The 19,604-nt window shown below is 24.1% G+C and overlaps 2 protein-coding genes across 2 annotated transcripts; both read right to left on the bottom strand.

The window, feature by feature from the left end:
- Positions 1 to 1,890: 1,890 nt before the first annotated feature.
- On the bottom strand, positions 1,891 to 9,204 carry LOC132932114 (tyrosine-protein kinase Src64B). Its single transcript, XM_060998333.1, has 8 exons — positions 9,024 to 9,204; positions 8,854 to 8,948; positions 8,623 to 8,775; positions 8,347 to 8,557; positions 8,021 to 8,274; positions 7,480 to 7,951; positions 7,178 to 7,416; positions 1,891 to 7,087 (listed from the first exon to the last, which is right to left on the bottom strand). The coding sequence occupies exons 2-8, from the start codon at positions 8,900 to 8,902 to the stop codon at positions 6,876 to 6,878; spliced, it is 1,590 nt and encodes a 529-aa protein (XP_060854316.1). The 5' UTR covers positions 8,903 to 8,948; positions 9,024 to 9,204; the 3' UTR covers positions 1,891 to 6,875.
- Positions 9,205 to 11,640: 2,436 nt separating this feature from the next.
- On the bottom strand, positions 11,641 to 14,825 carry LOC132918274 (uncharacterized). Its single transcript, XM_060979426.1, has 4 exons — positions 14,497 to 14,825; positions 14,264 to 14,396; positions 12,922 to 13,021; positions 11,641 to 11,842 (listed from the first exon to the last, which is right to left on the bottom strand). The coding sequence occupies exons 1-4, from the start codon at positions 14,498 to 14,500 to the stop codon at positions 11,777 to 11,779; spliced, it is 303 nt and encodes a 100-aa protein (XP_060835409.1). The 5' UTR covers positions 14,501 to 14,825; the 3' UTR covers positions 11,641 to 11,776.
- Between the last annotated feature and the right edge of the window lie 4,779 nt (positions 14,826 to 19,604).

A 19,604-nucleotide genomic window follows, 5' to 3' on the forward strand; every position in this document is an offset into this window, starting at 1 on the left:
ATTTATGCGAAAAGTCCGTCACAAAAATCGTCGAAATACCTACTGTCGAACACCAAATTATTTTTATACATCCGTGTGTGCAACTGCACAGTATGTTTATTACGTTGTCCGCAGGTTGCACTAATTTTTGCTATAACACCATTATTTAGTGCTCAATTATAGTGCTATTCAACCGATCAACCGTAACGTTTTCGAAATTAGTGCTATACCCAATTTAAAGTTACACGGGAGATTACCTTTCTCCGCTAACTTCACGTAGCTGGCAGCACCAAACTTCAAGTTAATTTTATTCAAAATTATCTAAATTAAATTAATTTTCCTCCGAAGAATAATGTAAGAATAATTCAGAATTTTAGGATTTATTTTAAAAAAGTACGTTTTTTGATACCTAGTTAGCTGGTACTTTGATGTATCATTTTAAATTTCCCTGGTAATTTTTTTGAGCGTAAAGAAAAACTATCTAATAAAGAATATTATGTGAGTGGAATTTTTTATTTTTGCAAATTACAAAATTTTAACTAGGCGAGTTAACGGAAAAAATATGAGTAACTTTTAACTTAACTTAACTTTATTATTTAATAACTTAATTTAACTTAATTTAATTTAATTTTAAAATAAAATTCGTTAACTTGCCCAGCCTACTTGTAATAGTTGTATCATTACTATCAACTGCACCTTCCAGTGTTTTAACATTTTATCGAATGGTCTAAAATACATAAAAGTTACAAATTGTATCATGTCCTTAACTAAAGGATTTTTTAAAAATATTTTAATTAAATAAACAATTGTCTGAAATACTTAAATTATAAAATAATGGTCTAAATTAATATTTTTTAACTGTTTGCCTTTACATAGATATAAGCACTATGTACTATTATATAAAACGCAGTGTTTAAGATGATGTCAGCGCACTATATTTGTTTTCTTTCTCTGACCCACGCACAACATAACAAATTTTGGTTCACAATAATAACTATTAGTATAACCATATTCACTTTTTAAATTAGAGTGAAATGACCTCTTACACAATTTTAAGTTAAAAACATTATTTAGAGCATCTCATAAGCAAGTTTTTTAAGGTGTATAAACAATTTACAATTTTAAAATACTCATGACTCGCTTTAAAATTAAAATACAATAATAAAACGCTTATGAGATGCCCTAGATAATGTTCTTAACTTTAAATTTTATAAAAGGTCATTTCACTCTAATTTGAGAAATTAATATGGTTATACTATTAGTTATTATTGTGAACCTAAAATTTGTTATGTTGTGCGTGGATTAGAGAGAGAAAACAAATAGTGCGCTAAAATCCTCTTAAGGTACAAAAATTCTTAATAGTTTAATTTATAAATAATAAACAAAATAATTACAATAATAATGTAATTATCATAAGTAGTATAATACCTAATAGTACCGCAAAAAACACTATACTTTTGTATTAACACAATATATATATCAAAGAAGCAAATAGCAATACAATAATAATAATCATAATTTACATAGATTTAACTAACATGTACTTAATCAGGAAATGTGTACATTAGCATGTTTTCAACATTCATAACTCATTGATTAAAAGTTGTGAAATAGATTATATATGGAAAATGGAGATTATATATATATATATATATATATATACAAGAAAATAAATTTATATTTGTATCAGCATTTTTTCTTAGTTCTCAACTTTTTGGTCTTTTATTTATTATAACTTTTCTTCTTCTTTTTCAATAACTAAACTTAAACAATTTAAATAAACCAATAAAATACAAAAATAAGAAAAAAGAATAATCAACTTATTTTTTTGATTTAGCTATTTCACTTTAGTCATTATCCTTTAGGTTTAATTAACATTTACAGTTTATTAAAAAGATATTAACACAGATATTAAAATGTATAAAAATACAAATATTGCTTTATAGTGTGTGAAAATTCACAATATATTCAAACAAGTTATTTTAAAAATGCACACAAAATTATTGTTTATATTAAAATAATTAATTAGTATATAGGTAGTAGGTACATTGTATAAGTAAAATATTTGGTAAAAATAAACATGTTTATAAATGAGTACTGACAAAATTTATTAAATAAAAAATGCATCTATTATTATTAATGTGATACATAAATAATCATATAAATACAGACATTAAGTATAATTATTTTAGGAATAAAATAAGAATCATAAGAAATATTATTGAATAAATTTAATTATTAACCTTTAGTGATGTATTCAGTATAGTTATCATTTTTTTAACCATCCAAAAATTAATAATTAATTAGTTTAAACTTAACAACTAATACATTTTAATTTAGATTAAAAAAAATATTTCATAATTTCTAATATAATAATTAAAATTTGGTAATAAATAAAATTTTACTAAAAATATTATTATTAATTAATAATAAAACTATTCCACATGCACAAATATTTAGTCTTATACCATGTACATCACTAAAAGTTAATAACCAAAAACCAACTTATTCAGAATATTTTTACATTTTATTTTACAAAATGTACCAGTTTAAAATAATTTTTACACAATTCTATGATATTAAAAATACTGATCTAAGATTGTTATGATATTGTTGATTCTAATTTTAAGATCATTAACTGTATTAACTGTTTTTATATAAAAATAAATAAATATTATTTTAATTCTTAATATTTGCCTTAATTAAATGTAAGATGACTAGTAGAGTAATAAAATAATAAAAACTCAGTATTCTGTAGAATAAAAAAAGTGTTCAGTACAATATTTTATACAAACATTCAATGTCAATACAGTCATGGGTAATTTACTAAATAGATTATACATAATATATTATTTAGAGAACTTTACTCCAATATTTATATATCTACACACATACAGAGTACTTTATAAATAAAGTAAAAACATTTTAATGATTATATGATAATTAATATTTTATCATATTAATAAACTAATTTAAACTTTATGAAAAAAATGTTCAATTTACAACAAATAATGAAATTAATAACTTATATATATATACGATGATGATTTCATTGAACTGACATAAAACTGTGTTTATTTAAATATTAAAATATCATTATAATAATTAGTGAGAGACCTTTCAAACAAATATTTATTAGCTAATAAAAGTTGATGACAAAGACAGTAGTTGATTTGTTCAACACAAAATTCAAGGGAATAGGTGAAACTGTTATAAATTGATACACAAGAATAATCAGTAGACATTTGTACAGGAAAGTTAATTGTATTATTTGTTCCATAATTGTTCATTTACGTTAGTGTACAAAAAAAAAATATTAGATTTTAGAAATTAGATAATTATATCATTCCTGAAGAATTTAAGTAAAAATGTTGTGAATATTTAAAGCTTTCTAAGAAAACAATGATGTTGACATTAATATTATAATTTGTTTACTGGGTAAATAGCAAAATATTAAATTAAAAAAAAAATAATAAAAATTAATAAATAATTATAATTATTTTTTATGTACTTAATAAATTATTTATTTTGTTATTAATTGTCTCGTTATTGATTTTAAAAGATATAATATTCTTAATATAGCCTCATATAAATATTTATATAATAGTATAATCATTTATCTTATTAAAATGTCTTAATTGACAGATGGTCAAGTATAAAAAATATGATTTGTTAATTTTTATGCTAACATATTGTATAATATGTATGTCCAGAAAGTAAGTTTTGTAGGGAAAAAAAAAATAAAATATATATTTAAAAATAAATTATTGGAACGTTGAGTATAAATAAGCTTATTATAAGCTTTTTTTTTCATCATAATTGCCATCATTCTTTAAGCACTTATTATAACGGAGCACTAGTTTTTGTATACCTTCAACATAAATATGATGCCTATGATTGCAACCATGTGTGAATAACACCTTTCACATGCAAGTTTTGGTCACTAAGAAAATAATTTCATATATAAAAAAGATAAAAATAACTAGGTGCCAGGTCTAGGCTATAGGATCAAACTGGTCCCATGCAAAATCCACAAGAAGTTGTAGTAGAGACAGAACTTAATTTCTGGATATACTTCTTATACATAATATTTTTTTTGTATTAGAATGATAACTGTTAATTTAAAATTTAAAAAAAAAATATTTATTTATACATATAATCATTTTCAACCTGAAATATATTTTTTTTAATAATTAATATTTTTTAGAGAAAGATTACCTTAACAATAAAAATATAAAAATTATATAAATATTAATTTTATATGTGACCTACCAGACAGTGTTATTTTCATCTGTATGTGAAATAGTGACCTATCAAAACATTCTTTTTAATAATTATAAATAATATATTTAACAACACCACACAAATTTTACCAATATTAATTATGTATTTTTTATAAAAAAAAAAAAAAAACAATTTTAGACATAAAACAAAATAAAAATGTATACCAAATATGTTTGTACCACATTATTTTTGTATATTATTTAAAATTACTATTAGTGTAAAAAGTCACAGTTAAAAAAAATCATATAACTGGGTTTACAATTATTACTATTAATAAAATTAAAAGATATAGTTTAAGAAGTACTCTTTTTTCTGTACCATCCCTCAATTAAATGCCCATGCAACATAGTAGTTCATGTTTTTTTATATAAATTTGGTGTCCTATAGTCTATACAATTCATACTTTTAATAACTTTTGTATGAGCCTATTGTTGGATACACAACTTTTTTTCATACAATTGATTGTTTTATGATGATCATCATCTATTAAACAAAGCTCTATTCATCTGATATTACATTAAAATAACAAATACCAGAATATATTAATATATTATGTAATGGATATAGTTATTGCTACGTAATACATATCAATCATCTTAGTAGGTCACATATTAAACTTGCTAATACCGGTAGGCCATAAACAAGATTCTGTTACATATAGGACAAAATATATCATATTATAAGTGTGCTTAAAGCCTGCAGGTTAGGTTAATTATTTTTTATAGATGTATTATAGGACGGATTCGTATTTGAACAAAGTTAAAATTTTTGAAGCCAGGAAAAATAACAAATTATTTATTTTAATGTTATTTAAAAAAACCTTAATTATGTTACTATGATACATTTATTTTTAGAGTTAAATTATGCTTATTTAATGTATTCATATGTCCACATTTAAAAAAAATAATTCACAGATTAAAACATACCCTAGAACTTTAATTAATAAAAATTTTGTCTTGTTATAAATTTATAACTGTATATTAAGGTTTTGTGTGTCATGTAGAAGACTAGTAGTTAGAAAATATTCTACAGAATTATTTTTTTAATGTAACTCAAATACAAAAATGAAGAAAAAGTTATTAATAAGAATTTAAAATCAACAGTTTTCTTTATAGCAACAAAAGCCATTTTTAATAATAAATATAAAATGTTATAATTGTTGGTTACTTATTTATTTATTTATTTATATTTAATAATTATTAATGAAAAAATATAATTAGTTGCATAATTTCATTATTTAAATTGCAAATTGTGCATTACAGTTTTTGTGTATAGATATATTCAAGAATTTGTAGTCTAATAATTCCAAAACTTAAGTTACTTTTCATAACTAAAGTTTATTGGTACATTCAATATTTAATTTTATATTATTTGTACAATAAAATGTATACAAAAATGATATATGTTTAATTTTAAAATTGAATGTTACTTATGTAAAATTTAACTGAATACAGTAATACTGTCATTGTATGTTTAAAGATAAAAAATAAAGAACTTAAAATACATAAGTGAGACTTGAACCTAACTTAACTAAACCTTCATAAATTATTAAAAACTTGTATATATGCTGTGAATTTGTGATAATAAGCTGGTATAAATTAATGGTTATTTTATTTAATAATACTGATGATATAAAATAGTACAATTAAGAATATTAAATATATTTATAAAAAAATGGTAAATTTTTTTTTTTAGAATTTTTACACAGTGGTTAAAAATTCTTTCATATAATTGCACATGAACACCATTGATATATAAAATAACCTATAATTTTATGTTTTAGAAGATAATTTTTCAATCTAAATTATAAATGCAATGATTAAATTAAAAAATTAAATGCATTATTTATTAATATTATACATGTTACTTTAAAATTTTGTTTGCCAGTGTACGTAAATACATTTTTTTTTTCAATACATTAGGATTATATTATATTATTATATTACTCTTTCCTTTTTACTTAAATACATTTATAAACATAAGTTGTTTATGACACAGTATAAAATAAACTATTTTTAATTTATAATTAAGTATAGTAAGTATTATATACAAGATGAATTTTAAAATGAATAAATTTATTAAATTACAAGTTTGATGCATCTTTTTTATAAATTTTTTTGTCTAACAAAAAATCAGAATAAAATTATTTACTGGAAATCATCAGATAAAATATGTTTTAATACTTGTATATTATATAAATTCATTCAATTTAAATTATTTATGAATATATTATATAAGTGGTAATATTCTCAAGGTTCAAAATTAAAATAATTTCTTAAATTGTTAAATTTGGCAAAATGTGAAGTTTTTAAGATTCAAAATTTAATGAAAAAATAATAACAACAATCAATAAGTACAATAAATAAAATAAAACAAAACAAAACAAAATGAGATCTAAAAAATTAAGAAAAATAAAATAATTGTTAGTTAGTTAAATAATGATAAACCAAAGTAGTAAGTATAGTTAAAGATATATGATTTTCTTTAAAATTAATATTGTTTAATTTAGTGAGCCATTTAAACATGAAACACATTTTTCCTAATTTGACAATATTAAGAACTTGCAGCAACCCAGTATGGCACATTTGGGTATTGGTGTTAGAATTGATCATTTAATCACTTACTTCCCTGTACGGTATTTCTGAGGTAATAGTGAAGTCTTCAAAATAATGATTCAGGAACTCAAATGTTGGTCGTTTGTCTGGATCAGAATCCCAACACAGTAACATAAGTCTGTAAATATCATCAGGGATAAAATGAGAAACTGGCTTTGGCATACGATATCCATGTTCCACTTGTTCAATGACTTCGCGGCCATGCATACCTGCAACATAATAGATTAAAGCAATTTAATAAATTATTTTCAATCTATTTTAAAATAATTTTTATATGAAAAAAAAAATGATTTTATTACCTGGGTATGGGACTTGTCCATATGTAAATAATTCCATAAGTAATATTCCAAAAGACCATACATCTGATTTAATTGAAAAACGTCCATAGACAATAGCTTCAGGTGCAGTCCACTTTACAGGAAATCGAGTACCTTGTCTAGGACAATATTCATCATCTTCTATAATTCTAGCTAAACCAAAGTCGCAAATTTTAGCCATATTATTTTCTCCGATCAATACATTTCTTGCAGCCAAATCCCTAAAAAAAATTATTAATAAATATAACTGTGTTCATTAATTATTTTATGTTTAATCATTTTACCGATGAATTAATTGCTTTAATTCCAAATATGCCATTCCACTAGCAACTTGAGCAGCAATATAGATTAAATCACCAAATTGCAAATATTTACTATCACAATTTCGCAAAAAATCCAATAAACTTCCATTACACATATATTCTTGTATTATTAGTACAGGTTCATCTTTTGAACAAACAGCATAAAGGGCAACAAGTCGATCATGTCGAAACTTTTTCATTATAGAAGCTTCTTGTAAAAATGCTTGAGTAGACATTGAGCCTTGTTTAAGTGTTTTTACAGCTACTTCAATATTATTTCGCCATTTACCATACCAAACTTCACCAAAATTACCATGGCCAAGTTTTCTAATTAATTGGATTTCACTACGATCTATTTCCCACTGATCACGTAAATTAGGACCTAGATCCCAAATCTGTGGTTGTGGCTTACAACATGAACGAGCCAAAACATGGCATAATCCCAATGAATTTTCTTAAAATAATACAAATGAGATAATTACAATACAATAAATAAATACTAATTATAATAATAATTTCTTACTTGAATAGGCAGATATGAGTTCAGGAAGACTAGAAAAAGTCTGATTAGTAGCAATGTAATAACCACCATTATCTAGAGATTTTATTTTATAGTGTTTCACATGGTATCCTCGACCTCCTTCCCAATCTTTAACGCTTAGAGAGAAGCCATTTGGATTGTGTTCTGAGTCGCGTACTAAGTATGTTCCTCTTTGATTTTCTTCAGATAATAATAGTTTTTCCGCTTCTTTACGAGATATTTTTCCAAAAAACCAACTGCAAATAATTATTAAATATGTTTTAAATGTTATTAATGTAAATGTATCAATATTCAATAATGTTTCTTACTCTTCACTCTCAACTGATTTTTCTTCAGCAACAAAATTCCAAGGAATTAATCCTTCTTCATTTGTTCTCAAATGTCTAACACGCCACCAATCTGGTTCACTATCATCTAATAGCTCCATGCGATCTCCTTTAACAAATGAGACATCAGACATCTCCCTGGACTGGTAATTATAAACAGCAACCACAATTCGTCCATGTAAAGATGAATGAACTAAAATATTATTTTATATAAGTACGAGAAAATTAAAAAATTAATTTAATTAATTTAATTAATACGTGTTGATGTTGGAGTTCGTATAATGTCAACACCATGGCGTTTAATACTTGCTGTTCCATGTTGACGATTCAAATCAGCCACATAACGCACTTCACTGGATCCTTTATTCAAGACATCTATCGTATCTTGTATTTTGAAACCATGATGTAAAACTAGAAAGTTAATATTAAGCAACATAAAATGATATAGGTTACCTATTTGAAAATTAATCTCAAATAATAGATATTTACCCAGATGATGGGTGGGATCTGGTGAATGACGACTGCAACAAGTACCCATTTTAAGTACAATGATTAGTCTTCATCATGTTTGTTAATATTTATAGCTTAATATATAAAACATTTATATAAATTATTAAAATTACACAAGTACATTCAATTTGATACAAATTATTACTTACTAAACTTATCTTTTTTTTTATTATAAACAGTATAACGCAATATTCTGATTTATTTTTAAACTAAATAATTTTAATACATTGAACTCACATTAATTATAACACTTTCTAAAAGATTTTCTTCTTCTGTATCTCTATATATTATATTGTATACAAAATAGTAAATACAAATACAATTCATATTTCATATTATTTTCATGAAGTTGATTATTGATAAAAATAAAGTCTTTAGCTCACTCTCGTGGTTAAAGATAACAACACAACAATGGCCTTTATGATAAGATAAGATCATTATACACCACGGACCTTGCCATGGACCACGATTAAAGATACTAATATTATAGTATTCTATTCTGTGCTAGTATCTATATCCGTGCCATGGACTAAGATAGTCTTATAAACTTAAATTAATACATTAATTAAGAGGATGGCGAGGATGCCAGCGTAGTATTTGTTATCTCTTTCTAACCCACGCGCAACATAACAAATTTTACGTTCACAAAAATGACTATAAGTTATAGTCTATAACATAACCATATTAATATCTCAAATTAGAGTGAAATAACCTATTATAGAATTTAAAGAACATTATCTAGGGCACCTCATAAGCGAGTTATGAGTATTTTAAAATTGTAAATTGTTTATACATCTTAAAAACTCATAACTCGCTTTAAAATAAAAATATAATAAAACACTTGAGAGATACCCTAGATAATGTTCTCAACTTAAAATTCTATAATAGGTCATTTCACTCTAATTTGAGAAATTAATATAGTTATACTGGTTATAGTAATCTTTGTGAACGTAAAATTTGTTATGTTGCGCGGGGGTTAAAAAGAGATAACAAATACTACGCCGGCATCCTCTTAGACCTTAGTGAGTGTAGCATACTAGTACTAGCATGACAATTGACAAAATAGATCTATTTTGTCATGGAGTGTAGACAGTGTAGTACTACAGTCAGTATATGTACATAATATAACATCGGTTGTATCTTGTATGAACAATCATTGTACTGTATAAGTATAATTTGTTTTTTATTATAGTTAATTTTGAAAAAACGCGTTCACATGTACAGCTAGTTACAGGCAGTGGCCCCCTGATCTATATTTCATGTTGTGGGGAAAAAAATGCTGGTGTTAAACCCGCCTACTAAAAAAATGTTTAGTTAGTTACGTTCGAATAGTACTAAGTACTATATTTAATTTTAACTACCTATATTCATATTTAACATGCGTCATGCATGCCATATAGCATCAACCAAGACAAATTTATCCTTCTAAAATTAATCATAATGAATTATTCAAATTTTTTTTAATTCGCTTTAAAAAATTGAATGAATTTAATTATATAAATAGATTGAGGCATAGGGCAAAGACCCATAAAAAATCACAGGTTATGTCTGGGCACGCTCGGCACGCCTATGGCCACAACTTAGGTAAGATATACTTTAGGTAATCGTGTATTTAACTAAAACATTATCACCTACATTTAATGATATTATCCTATTACCACCATTGTATATTTAAGATTGTCGTCCAATAATTATTTTTACACTTGTCCTATAGTTGGTAGTAGCGTGTCAAATTGTAAATGAGTGGCATAATATTAACTGAACTGATGTTTCTCGTATTGTCGATCGTGGTGTATTACAATACATTAAAAAAATTCAATTTAATTGAGATTGTGCTGTTGAACATTTTTTAAAGAAATTTTTAATTATTTTGACTTCTGATTCAGCACAACCGTTCGACTCCAAATGAAATAATGCACTGCCATAGTGCCATCATACTGCCATGTGACTTATACCTAGATTTTTGCAATATAATTGAAATTCAAAACCTGTGAAACATTTTGCGCCATCTGATGTAATTGTTTTTGAAAAGCCAAATCGTACTATTATTTCCAAAAATTCGTTTATAACAATTTCTACTGTCAAATTATTTACTGGAATGTCTGGAAATACTTCTAACCACTTTGTGATCATTTCAATAATAAAAAAATATTTATTTTTAAATGACCCAAGAAAATTCAAAATTGCAATGCACTGTAGTCCACGGATTTTCTGGTAATTTCCAAAGATATATTAAAGATTTAGCTGAACTTTGTTTAACATTTAGACAATTCTCGAAATTAAGCGTAATATTTTCAATTTTCTTATCCATAAATCATAATCCATTCTTAGACATTAAAAGTAAAATCTCACAAACTTTTCTTACTAGAACTTAGAAGAACCCATATTATGATATAAAAGAAGTTCGTTTAATACATAATGCTTTGAAATATGATGGTCAACCGGTGTTTTTAACACCGGTAACTCCATCCTTGTTTTAGTTGTTTTACTGAAAATTGAGTTTTTTGTGAATTATACGATTTTAGTTTAAAACTATTAGAAAAATCACTATTCCATTCCCGGTTTTGACAGCGTTATTTAATACTTTAGCGAATAGCGAGAATTATGCTTACTCGTTTCAATATTCAATATTCAATTATTATTTTAGATCAGTGATCAGTCCATTGTCCATTGTGATTATTCACGATTATTGGCAATAAAAAAATAGACTGATTGTTTTTAGATTTTACATATTTTATTTTGAAATAATTATAATAAAGTAACAAATTTATTTTTAAAAACGTATATTAACATACAGTGATAAGATAATAGGTATAAATGTTATTATTATATTCACTATTCACAGTTTTTTTAAAAAAAAAAAAAGATTGAAAGAATATATTATTATTTTTAAGCATTAAAATTACTTATTATTTAATCTTGAATTAAACATCGCAAGTGCTTTATTGTGGACTTCTTTGTTGTTCTTCTATAAAACAAATACAATATATAACTATATAAGTATGTACAAATATTTAGTTCAAAATTTTAGATTTTATATAATTTTATAAAAAATGAGTGAATTAAATATTTGAAAAATTTAGTATGTATTAGAGCCCAGGAGTCCAGGACACTCAACTGTTAATGTATTTCATCTTGAACAGTTTTCCTTACTAAATATATATAAATATTTAAACAAATGAATACAATAAATGCTATGTATATTACAAACTATTAATTAGGATGACCATATTTAAACTTAAAAACTGGACAAACAATTTTGCTTAGTTCTAAAAAAAACTGTAAAATTGTTTAATTATTCTTATGTTTTAAAGATATGTTGGAAATAATACAGATAAGCTATTCTATTGTTAATAGTGGGAGCGACTAATTGCATTCAACCGTTAGACGTTACTGTGTTTGATCACATTCAAGAGGGGTAAGCATAGGATGGGAAAACAACGTAAATACATATAGTGTATTGTTGGAAAGAATGACAATTATGTAGGTTTATAATTATTACACTATGCAATATGGTTTATCTCGTGTTTATTGCTAACAATATAGTCTGTCAGCAGTCAGCACAACAACAAAAATTATTAATTATAAGTTATAACTTTAGTTTCAATATAAAACTGCAAAAATATCCTTTTGTATACAAGTTATTTCCTTTATGTTCATTTAATTACACAGAGTTGATGGGATAACAAAAAAAACTGAAGTTTGAATTTGGTCAAGATATTGTGACATGATTCTCAAAAAAAAATGTATAATCTAGGTATGTCATTAAAATTGAAAAAAATATTTCAAAATATAACATATTTTTATAGAAGCCACAAAATATAAATATAAAAAAAAAATTATTTTTATTTTTCTCACCATAAAAGTAATTATATTAATTAGGCAACTAAATTTATTAAAAATCATCATCCTGGCTATTTCAATAAACTAAATTAAAATGATGATAATACCTATGCTAAAACTGCTCTTTATAAATATTGCTTAATTAATATATAATATATATAATTTACCATTAAAGTAAATACAATTATCAAATTAATAACTTACAATATTTTTGAAAAAAATATTAAGGTTATTTAAATTTTCTTTGTTGTTCATTCTCAAATAGTTGAATGTCTTCAAACTGTTCATTATTATTGAAACATCTCTGAAATTGTACAGGTTAATAATTGATATTTAGTCAAAATATAATCTATTGATAATTTATATACCCATCATGTCCATAATAATTAACTTATTGAAAAATAATAGTGGATTTGTAAGATAGATAAATACAGGGTAATTTTATTAACATTAAATACTCATTATTTTGTCAAATATTGACTTATTTTCATTTTTTTTTTTCAAAATATTTTGTTTTGTGCCTTTTTTTAACTGTGAAATTTTCATTTTTTTCACTCCTTTATTTAATAGTGAAACCACTATCAATATTAATTTTCAGCTTATATTTAAAATGTACTAAATTAATATGGCTATTTTTTTTATGAAGTTTAAGATTCAAATTAATATTTTTTGTTAATTTTTTAGCGAGATATAGCATTAAAAAGTTGGGTGGTTTTCTGTTTTTATAATACTGCTTGTTTCATTTAATCATATGTAATAAAATTTTTATCGACTGAAGACTATCGACACAGTGATAAACTTTGTACCTGTAGTTACCAACGCCTCACAACCGTAATAACACCTAAAAACCTCAAAACATCCAACTTTGAGGAGCTATAACTCACTAATGGTTAAATTAAAAATAATAATTTTAACGTTAAAATTCATAAAAATAAATAACCCAACTATTTCATGACATTTTAAATATTGGTTGCCATTTGAAAATCAAAAGTTGATAGTGATTTCACTATTAAATATAAGGGTGAAAAAAATTAAAAATATCAGTTTTAGAAAAGCATGAAACTAAAAATTTTGAAAAAGTTAACACTTTTTAAAACGCGTGTTTAATGATAAAAGAATCACAATGTATATACTAAGTAAGTTTGATTGGAAGACAAATATTCATCATTTTTAAATATAGTTTTTAATTTATATCAAATATTAATGTCCAAAAAAAAAAAAAAAAAGAATCACATTTATACATACATATAAATAGGAAAGACAATTACACAACAAATTTCAAAATTACAATAACAGGAAAGATATATTTTTATATTTTTTTATTTGTATCTTAAACTAAAAAAATTAAAAAAAATAAAAATTTGGACATTTTAAAAAAAAAATTATATATTAGCATTGATTTAAGAATATATGAAATAATAAAGTAATATAAATTTAAAATGTTCATTTTTATTTTACTATTTCTAAGATTTTTGTATGGAATAAGTAAATTTATATCAATGAGTTAGAAAACCTACAATAAATACATTTAATATAATATGATTACCTTGAATTATATTTATCTAAAATAATAATTTGTCCATTTTTTTCTTCATTATTAATATTTTGACATTTCTTTATTCCGTCTGAAGCAAGTAACTTGAATTGTATAAAATTATGTAAATCCCCTACATTTTCAACTGAAAATATTGAATAACGGAATTAACTAAATAAAATAAATATAAAGGTAGGTAGATACCATAACTAAAAATTAAATATTTAAGGATATTATATACTGACCCATTTTGAATATTTTGAAATTAATTACAATTTGAAATGGAAAATAACAATTAATTAATTATATCAATTAATGTAGGTATTAACTATTAATAACACTATAGAGTATTACAGATATCAAATATATTAATTCGACACTTATTTTAAATTTTAACGTTAAAGCACATATTATATAATTTTTTACGAATAATAATCAATAAATTAAATTCCTAATTTATGGTTAAACTAGTTAAAGTCTGGTTATGAAATTGAATTTTGAATAATTTAAATAGAGCATAATAACACAGAATTCTGTAATAACTATATAATAATATTTTTTGTTTTATATTTTTTATAAACACTGTTGAGATAAGGATCCCATCAATAATATCAGTAATAATATATATTTAGCCATGATATCAGTATTCTTTAATCAATGTACGCCATCCCACACTTCGTTTTCGAAAAACGTACCGGCCACGTTCCAAACGATTAAACTGCCACTGGTAGCGCCTCGATCAATTAGCGTAATAGCGAAAATAGCGTTGTGAGCTTCGACCATAAACTAGTTTTAGAAGATAGCGATTAGCGAGCCACGCAGGCCCATATAAATAAAAATTGCCGCCAGGGGCAACATACAATTTGCCACCCAATAAAAGGAAAAAAATATTTCAATATTTTTCGGCCCCTAAACCTAATTTTAATATTACCCCCATAAATACGGGCCTGCGAGCACGGCTTAGGACATAGGCATATTAGGCTTATTAGGCTTAATAGAATTATAGAGTATAAATACCACAGAATAGATTAAAATTTAATCTATTCTGTGTAAATACTTTAATCCTTATCTATAGCTGTGGATGCAAGTAAACTGTACTAAGGCACTGTAGTCTGTAGAGATCTTTATAAGGCCCTAACTGTGCGTCTGTGTGATTGTGTGAATACTACATTATATAATAATAATATTATATCAAATATAATACATTTATTTTAGATTTTTAAAATAAATTCTTATACTATAAAATATATGTTTAACCTACTGGTTGAGGGCTCTACATTTTTTGAGTGATAAAATTACGAATTTATGCATATGATGTTTTTTATACAAAATTTAGATTGTTACCTATATCAGCATCTCTATAATTACAAACTTATTAACATTTTAAATACCCTCTCACAATGGTTCATAAACTGGAAAATAAAATTTAATAAATCCAAGTCCTCGTCACTTCCTCACTCAGACGTCATAACTCATAAAGTCATAACTAACCACCCGTATTAATCAACAACATCATCATTATTTATTCCTCATTTAACTGATGTTAATACCTTGGGTTCACATTTGACGGGCACTTAACCTGATCTTTTCATCTTAAAGACAAGCGAAATAAGCTAAATTCCAGATTTCATTTGTTAAGGCTTCTCCTTTGTTCTAACCTATTACCTTACCTTATACCTATCAAAATCATTCTTTGTAAGACACTTCTTCAACCGACAACCACTATATGGGCGTATGACATAGCAATCGAGGCTCTGCTAAGAATTCAAGTAAAAGAACTATACAAGTTTTTCAAAACATCTATCTGCATGTAATCACTGGCGTACCCTCCAGATTCGTTTCTAATGAGTCTTTAAATTCCTACCTCAAATTACCTCTATCAACGAAACAACTGCTCTCTATTACAAACGCTTCTACGCCAAACTGGAAAATATTTCCCAACCATTACTCACAATTTCTGCTAACTACGTTTTTACCAGACGCCTCAAAAGGAACTGGTGCCGTGACTTTCTAACTTAAAGCTTAAGTATTTAATAATATTAAGAGGTGTCACAAATATGTGAATTCCTCTTCATGTGCTTGTATATATGCTCATTGAATGTTTTAATGTTTAAATAAAATAAACATTAAAACATTATTAGTTATTATACAAATTACAAAATGTATAGATTATAATTTTAAAAATAAAGCTAATTTTCTAAAAAAAAAAAAATTGTTGAAGTGAGACTTAAAATTTTGTATTATAATGTAACGTAATTTATGGTTTCAAAGTATATAACAATGAAAATTTAAAAGGTAAATTTTATAACATTTTTGAATTTATAAAAAAGTTTTTAATTTGTGCCATTAAATTGGAATTTTCTGACTAATTGTTGTAAAAATAACCCAAAAACAATATATTATTAATTTGCTACAAAGATTATTTATTTTTTTTATTTTTTATTTTTATTGTTATATTTTTTTGTGGGGGTTTTCAGGACAAACTATGTATATAATTTATAAATTCTAAAAATATTTTGATAATTGATTTTTTTTGTTTAAAAGTCTTGTTAGGTATACATTTTTTATTTTACAAATTGTCATAGATGTACCTACTTATAAATTATTATATCTTTTTAATTTATATTTTTGTTACCTGGATATCAGTTGTATTAAAAATCCCAAGTAAATGCAATCCATTCATTAAGTTGTTATCATTAAACAATTTATCATGTTGTAATGTATATGTAATACCAGTATTATTTTCTTCCGATGTATTGAAATCATTATTCTGTTTTGATGTATTCTATAAAATGTATTCATAATTGAAAAGTTAAATTTTTAAAATGTATTTTAACGTAAAATCACTATTAATAAAATAAATTATACAATAGTTCAGTACTAAAGTGACGTATTCAGATTTTTATCATATTCTTGGGGAATATTAATTTACCATGTAGTCACTAATTTGAGATGAGCTACGTTCCCTCACCTTTTAAGACATCTTTTACTACAGATAAAAAAAATTGTATAGAATCTTGTATAATATTTTTAAATCTTAGATATAAAACATTTTTTTACAAATTTGGTCAAAATTGGGTTGATATATTTTTTCCAAAAATATTGCATTTATTATATCATTATAATAATGTATATTTATACCTTATTCGTAGTAATATATCAACTTAAATAACTCTAAGTTTAATAACATTTTTCTGTAAATAGTAAATACCGTAAAATAATAAAAAAAAATTCATAGTGTAAACAATTTATTTAAATATATCAACAATTTCATTGCCTCTGTATAGTAAAATTAATAATAATATAATATTATACGTAAAAGTTTTTCGATCCCGTATGGAATATAATAATCAATAGGTATTTTATTATAGATATTTATGGAAAAAAACTAAAATCAAAATTTATCATTAAAATAAATAAATAGCATAAAATGTCAAATAAAGTTAAAAAAAATGTTGAACATTTTATCATGTAATGAAAATGAGTAAGTAGTATCTACTATTTTTGTTTAAAATATTACAAAATATCAAAAATTGTTTGAAGAAAAATAATTATTTTAACGGCGAATATCTAGTCGTAGATATTTGAATTTTAAATGCTAATAAAAAATTAATTTGACTTTCTATTAGAATATTTTTTTTATAGGCTGGAAAAATTATTAAAATTTTAAATTCTTTTTTTTTAAAGAAAATTTACAATCTATACAAGGTACAATAAGAAATTTAGTAATAATACCACGTGAGGCGGTGGAAAATAAGACATTGAATTGGAAACAATTATAGACACTCCTAAAAATGAAGACACGTAAAAAGGTGCTTTTTTGGGCGGGGGGGATCCCTCCAATCAACCCCTAAATTACATGCCTGTAAGCATGAGTGTTAATTTTAAGGAGAAATAATAATATACATGTTAAGTATTAATGTATGGTAGGTATTGAGAAGATCTCTGCAGGGTTATTCTTGTTTCAGGCGTCTGTCTAAATTGTCCGGAAGAGTATTTAAATGAGGTTGAGCGATGATGGTGTTTGAATAGTGTTTCATATTGGAGTAATGGAGTGTAGGCGTACGTAATATGAGGTAACTGTTTGCCTTAACCTAACTTAACCATGGAGGAAGAAAGTTACGTGGGATAATTTGAAGTCCATGATCTTGATTTTCCAAAATTTGAACCGGTGGGAAAATGTGTTTAATTTTCAAATCTTAGGTACAAAAACAAAAAAAATACTAAATTTCTAACACCAAAATAATTTGCTAATTTTAGAGTTTTTATGAAAATTTTGTCAAATTTAAACACTTTTAAAAGAATGTTGCAACTATAGATTTTTGATCATTTTTAATTGTGAAATTAACAACTTATGAAGAGTTTTGTATTTGATTTTCAAACATTTTCAACCCAGCAAACAACTTTTCATTTATATTACAATAATAAAAAAAATAAATAAATAATTTTGTTAATAAATAGCTTACCAAATTAAAAATTGATACATATTGAAATTGAAATATAATCTGTGTTCCTACCTTTCATTGTCCAAAAATGAAAAAAAAAAAAGCATCATAATATAGGAAATTCAAGATACTATTTTCAATAACAAAATTGCAATAGTGTTGTCAGAAATTATGTACCTACAGGCTACAACATATCTATACAAATATGGATATCATAACGACATAACATGGAACATGATGAGGATATTAGATTTATAGATATTTTATTTATTTATTTTTATTTATTTTATTAGCTAACATTTTAAGTAGGTACTTAAAATAATTTATATTTTTATCCTGTAACTTTTAAAGGGCGTATATTAATAAATACATTTTACATTTATAAATTATAATATATATAATTTAAAATAGAATACCTACGTTTTCTGAATTTATTTTATCTAAATTAAATAAAAAATAATTTATTTCAGATTTAGTTTTGTGATATAAATCGTCATTGTTGATTTTTAAAAGCTCTACTGCGTTGTATACATTAATATCTTGAATGTTTTGATTTTCATCCAATTTTAATGAATGATTTTTGGAAATTACTTTTTCAAACTGTAAATTTACTATATTTTTAACTTTCTTTTTCACAATATATTGGACTCCAGATAATTTTGAAGATTCGACATTTATATTTGTCTGCACACTATGATTATTATCTTGAACATTCTTGACTGTATATACTTCATTATAAACATCTGAATATTTTATGTATCTATATTGCGTATAACGATATTAAAAGTTTATATTAAGTTATAACATTGACAATTTAAAAACAAATAAATTATCAATAATAATGTTATCATATTAGATTAAATTGAACTATTTTCAATATTTTCATTAATAATCAGTATAACCCATTG

This window comes from Rhopalosiphum padi, chromosome 1 (genome assembly GCF_020882245.1).
Source record: "Rhopalosiphum padi isolate XX-2018 chromosome 1, ASM2088224v1, whole genome shotgun sequence".
Taxonomy (NCBI): Eukaryota; Metazoa; Arthropoda; class Insecta; order Hemiptera; family Aphididae; genus Rhopalosiphum; species Rhopalosiphum padi.

Coding starts and splice junctions, on each gene's coding strand:
- LOC132932114 (XM_060998333.1), bottom strand. CDS start 8,902: ATGGGTACTTGTTGCAGTCGTCATTCACCAGATCCCACCCATCATCTG. Junction 8,558..8,622: donor ACGAACTCCAACATCAACAC/GTATTAATTAAA, acceptor ATAATATTTTAG/TTCATTCATCTTTACATGGA. Junction 8,275..8,346: donor AAATCAGTTGAGAGTGAAGA/GTAAGAAACATT, acceptor AATTATTTGCAG/TTGGTTTTTTGGAAAAATAT.
- LOC132918274 (XM_060979426.1), bottom strand. Junction 13,022..14,263: donor TTAGATAAATATAATTCAAG/GTAATCATATTA, acceptor GTACAATTTCAG/AGATGTTTCAATAATAATGA. Junction 11,843..12,921: donor ATATTTTTTTCAAAAATATT/GTAAGTTATTAA, acceptor TTTGTTTTATAG/AAGAACAACAAAGAAGTCCA.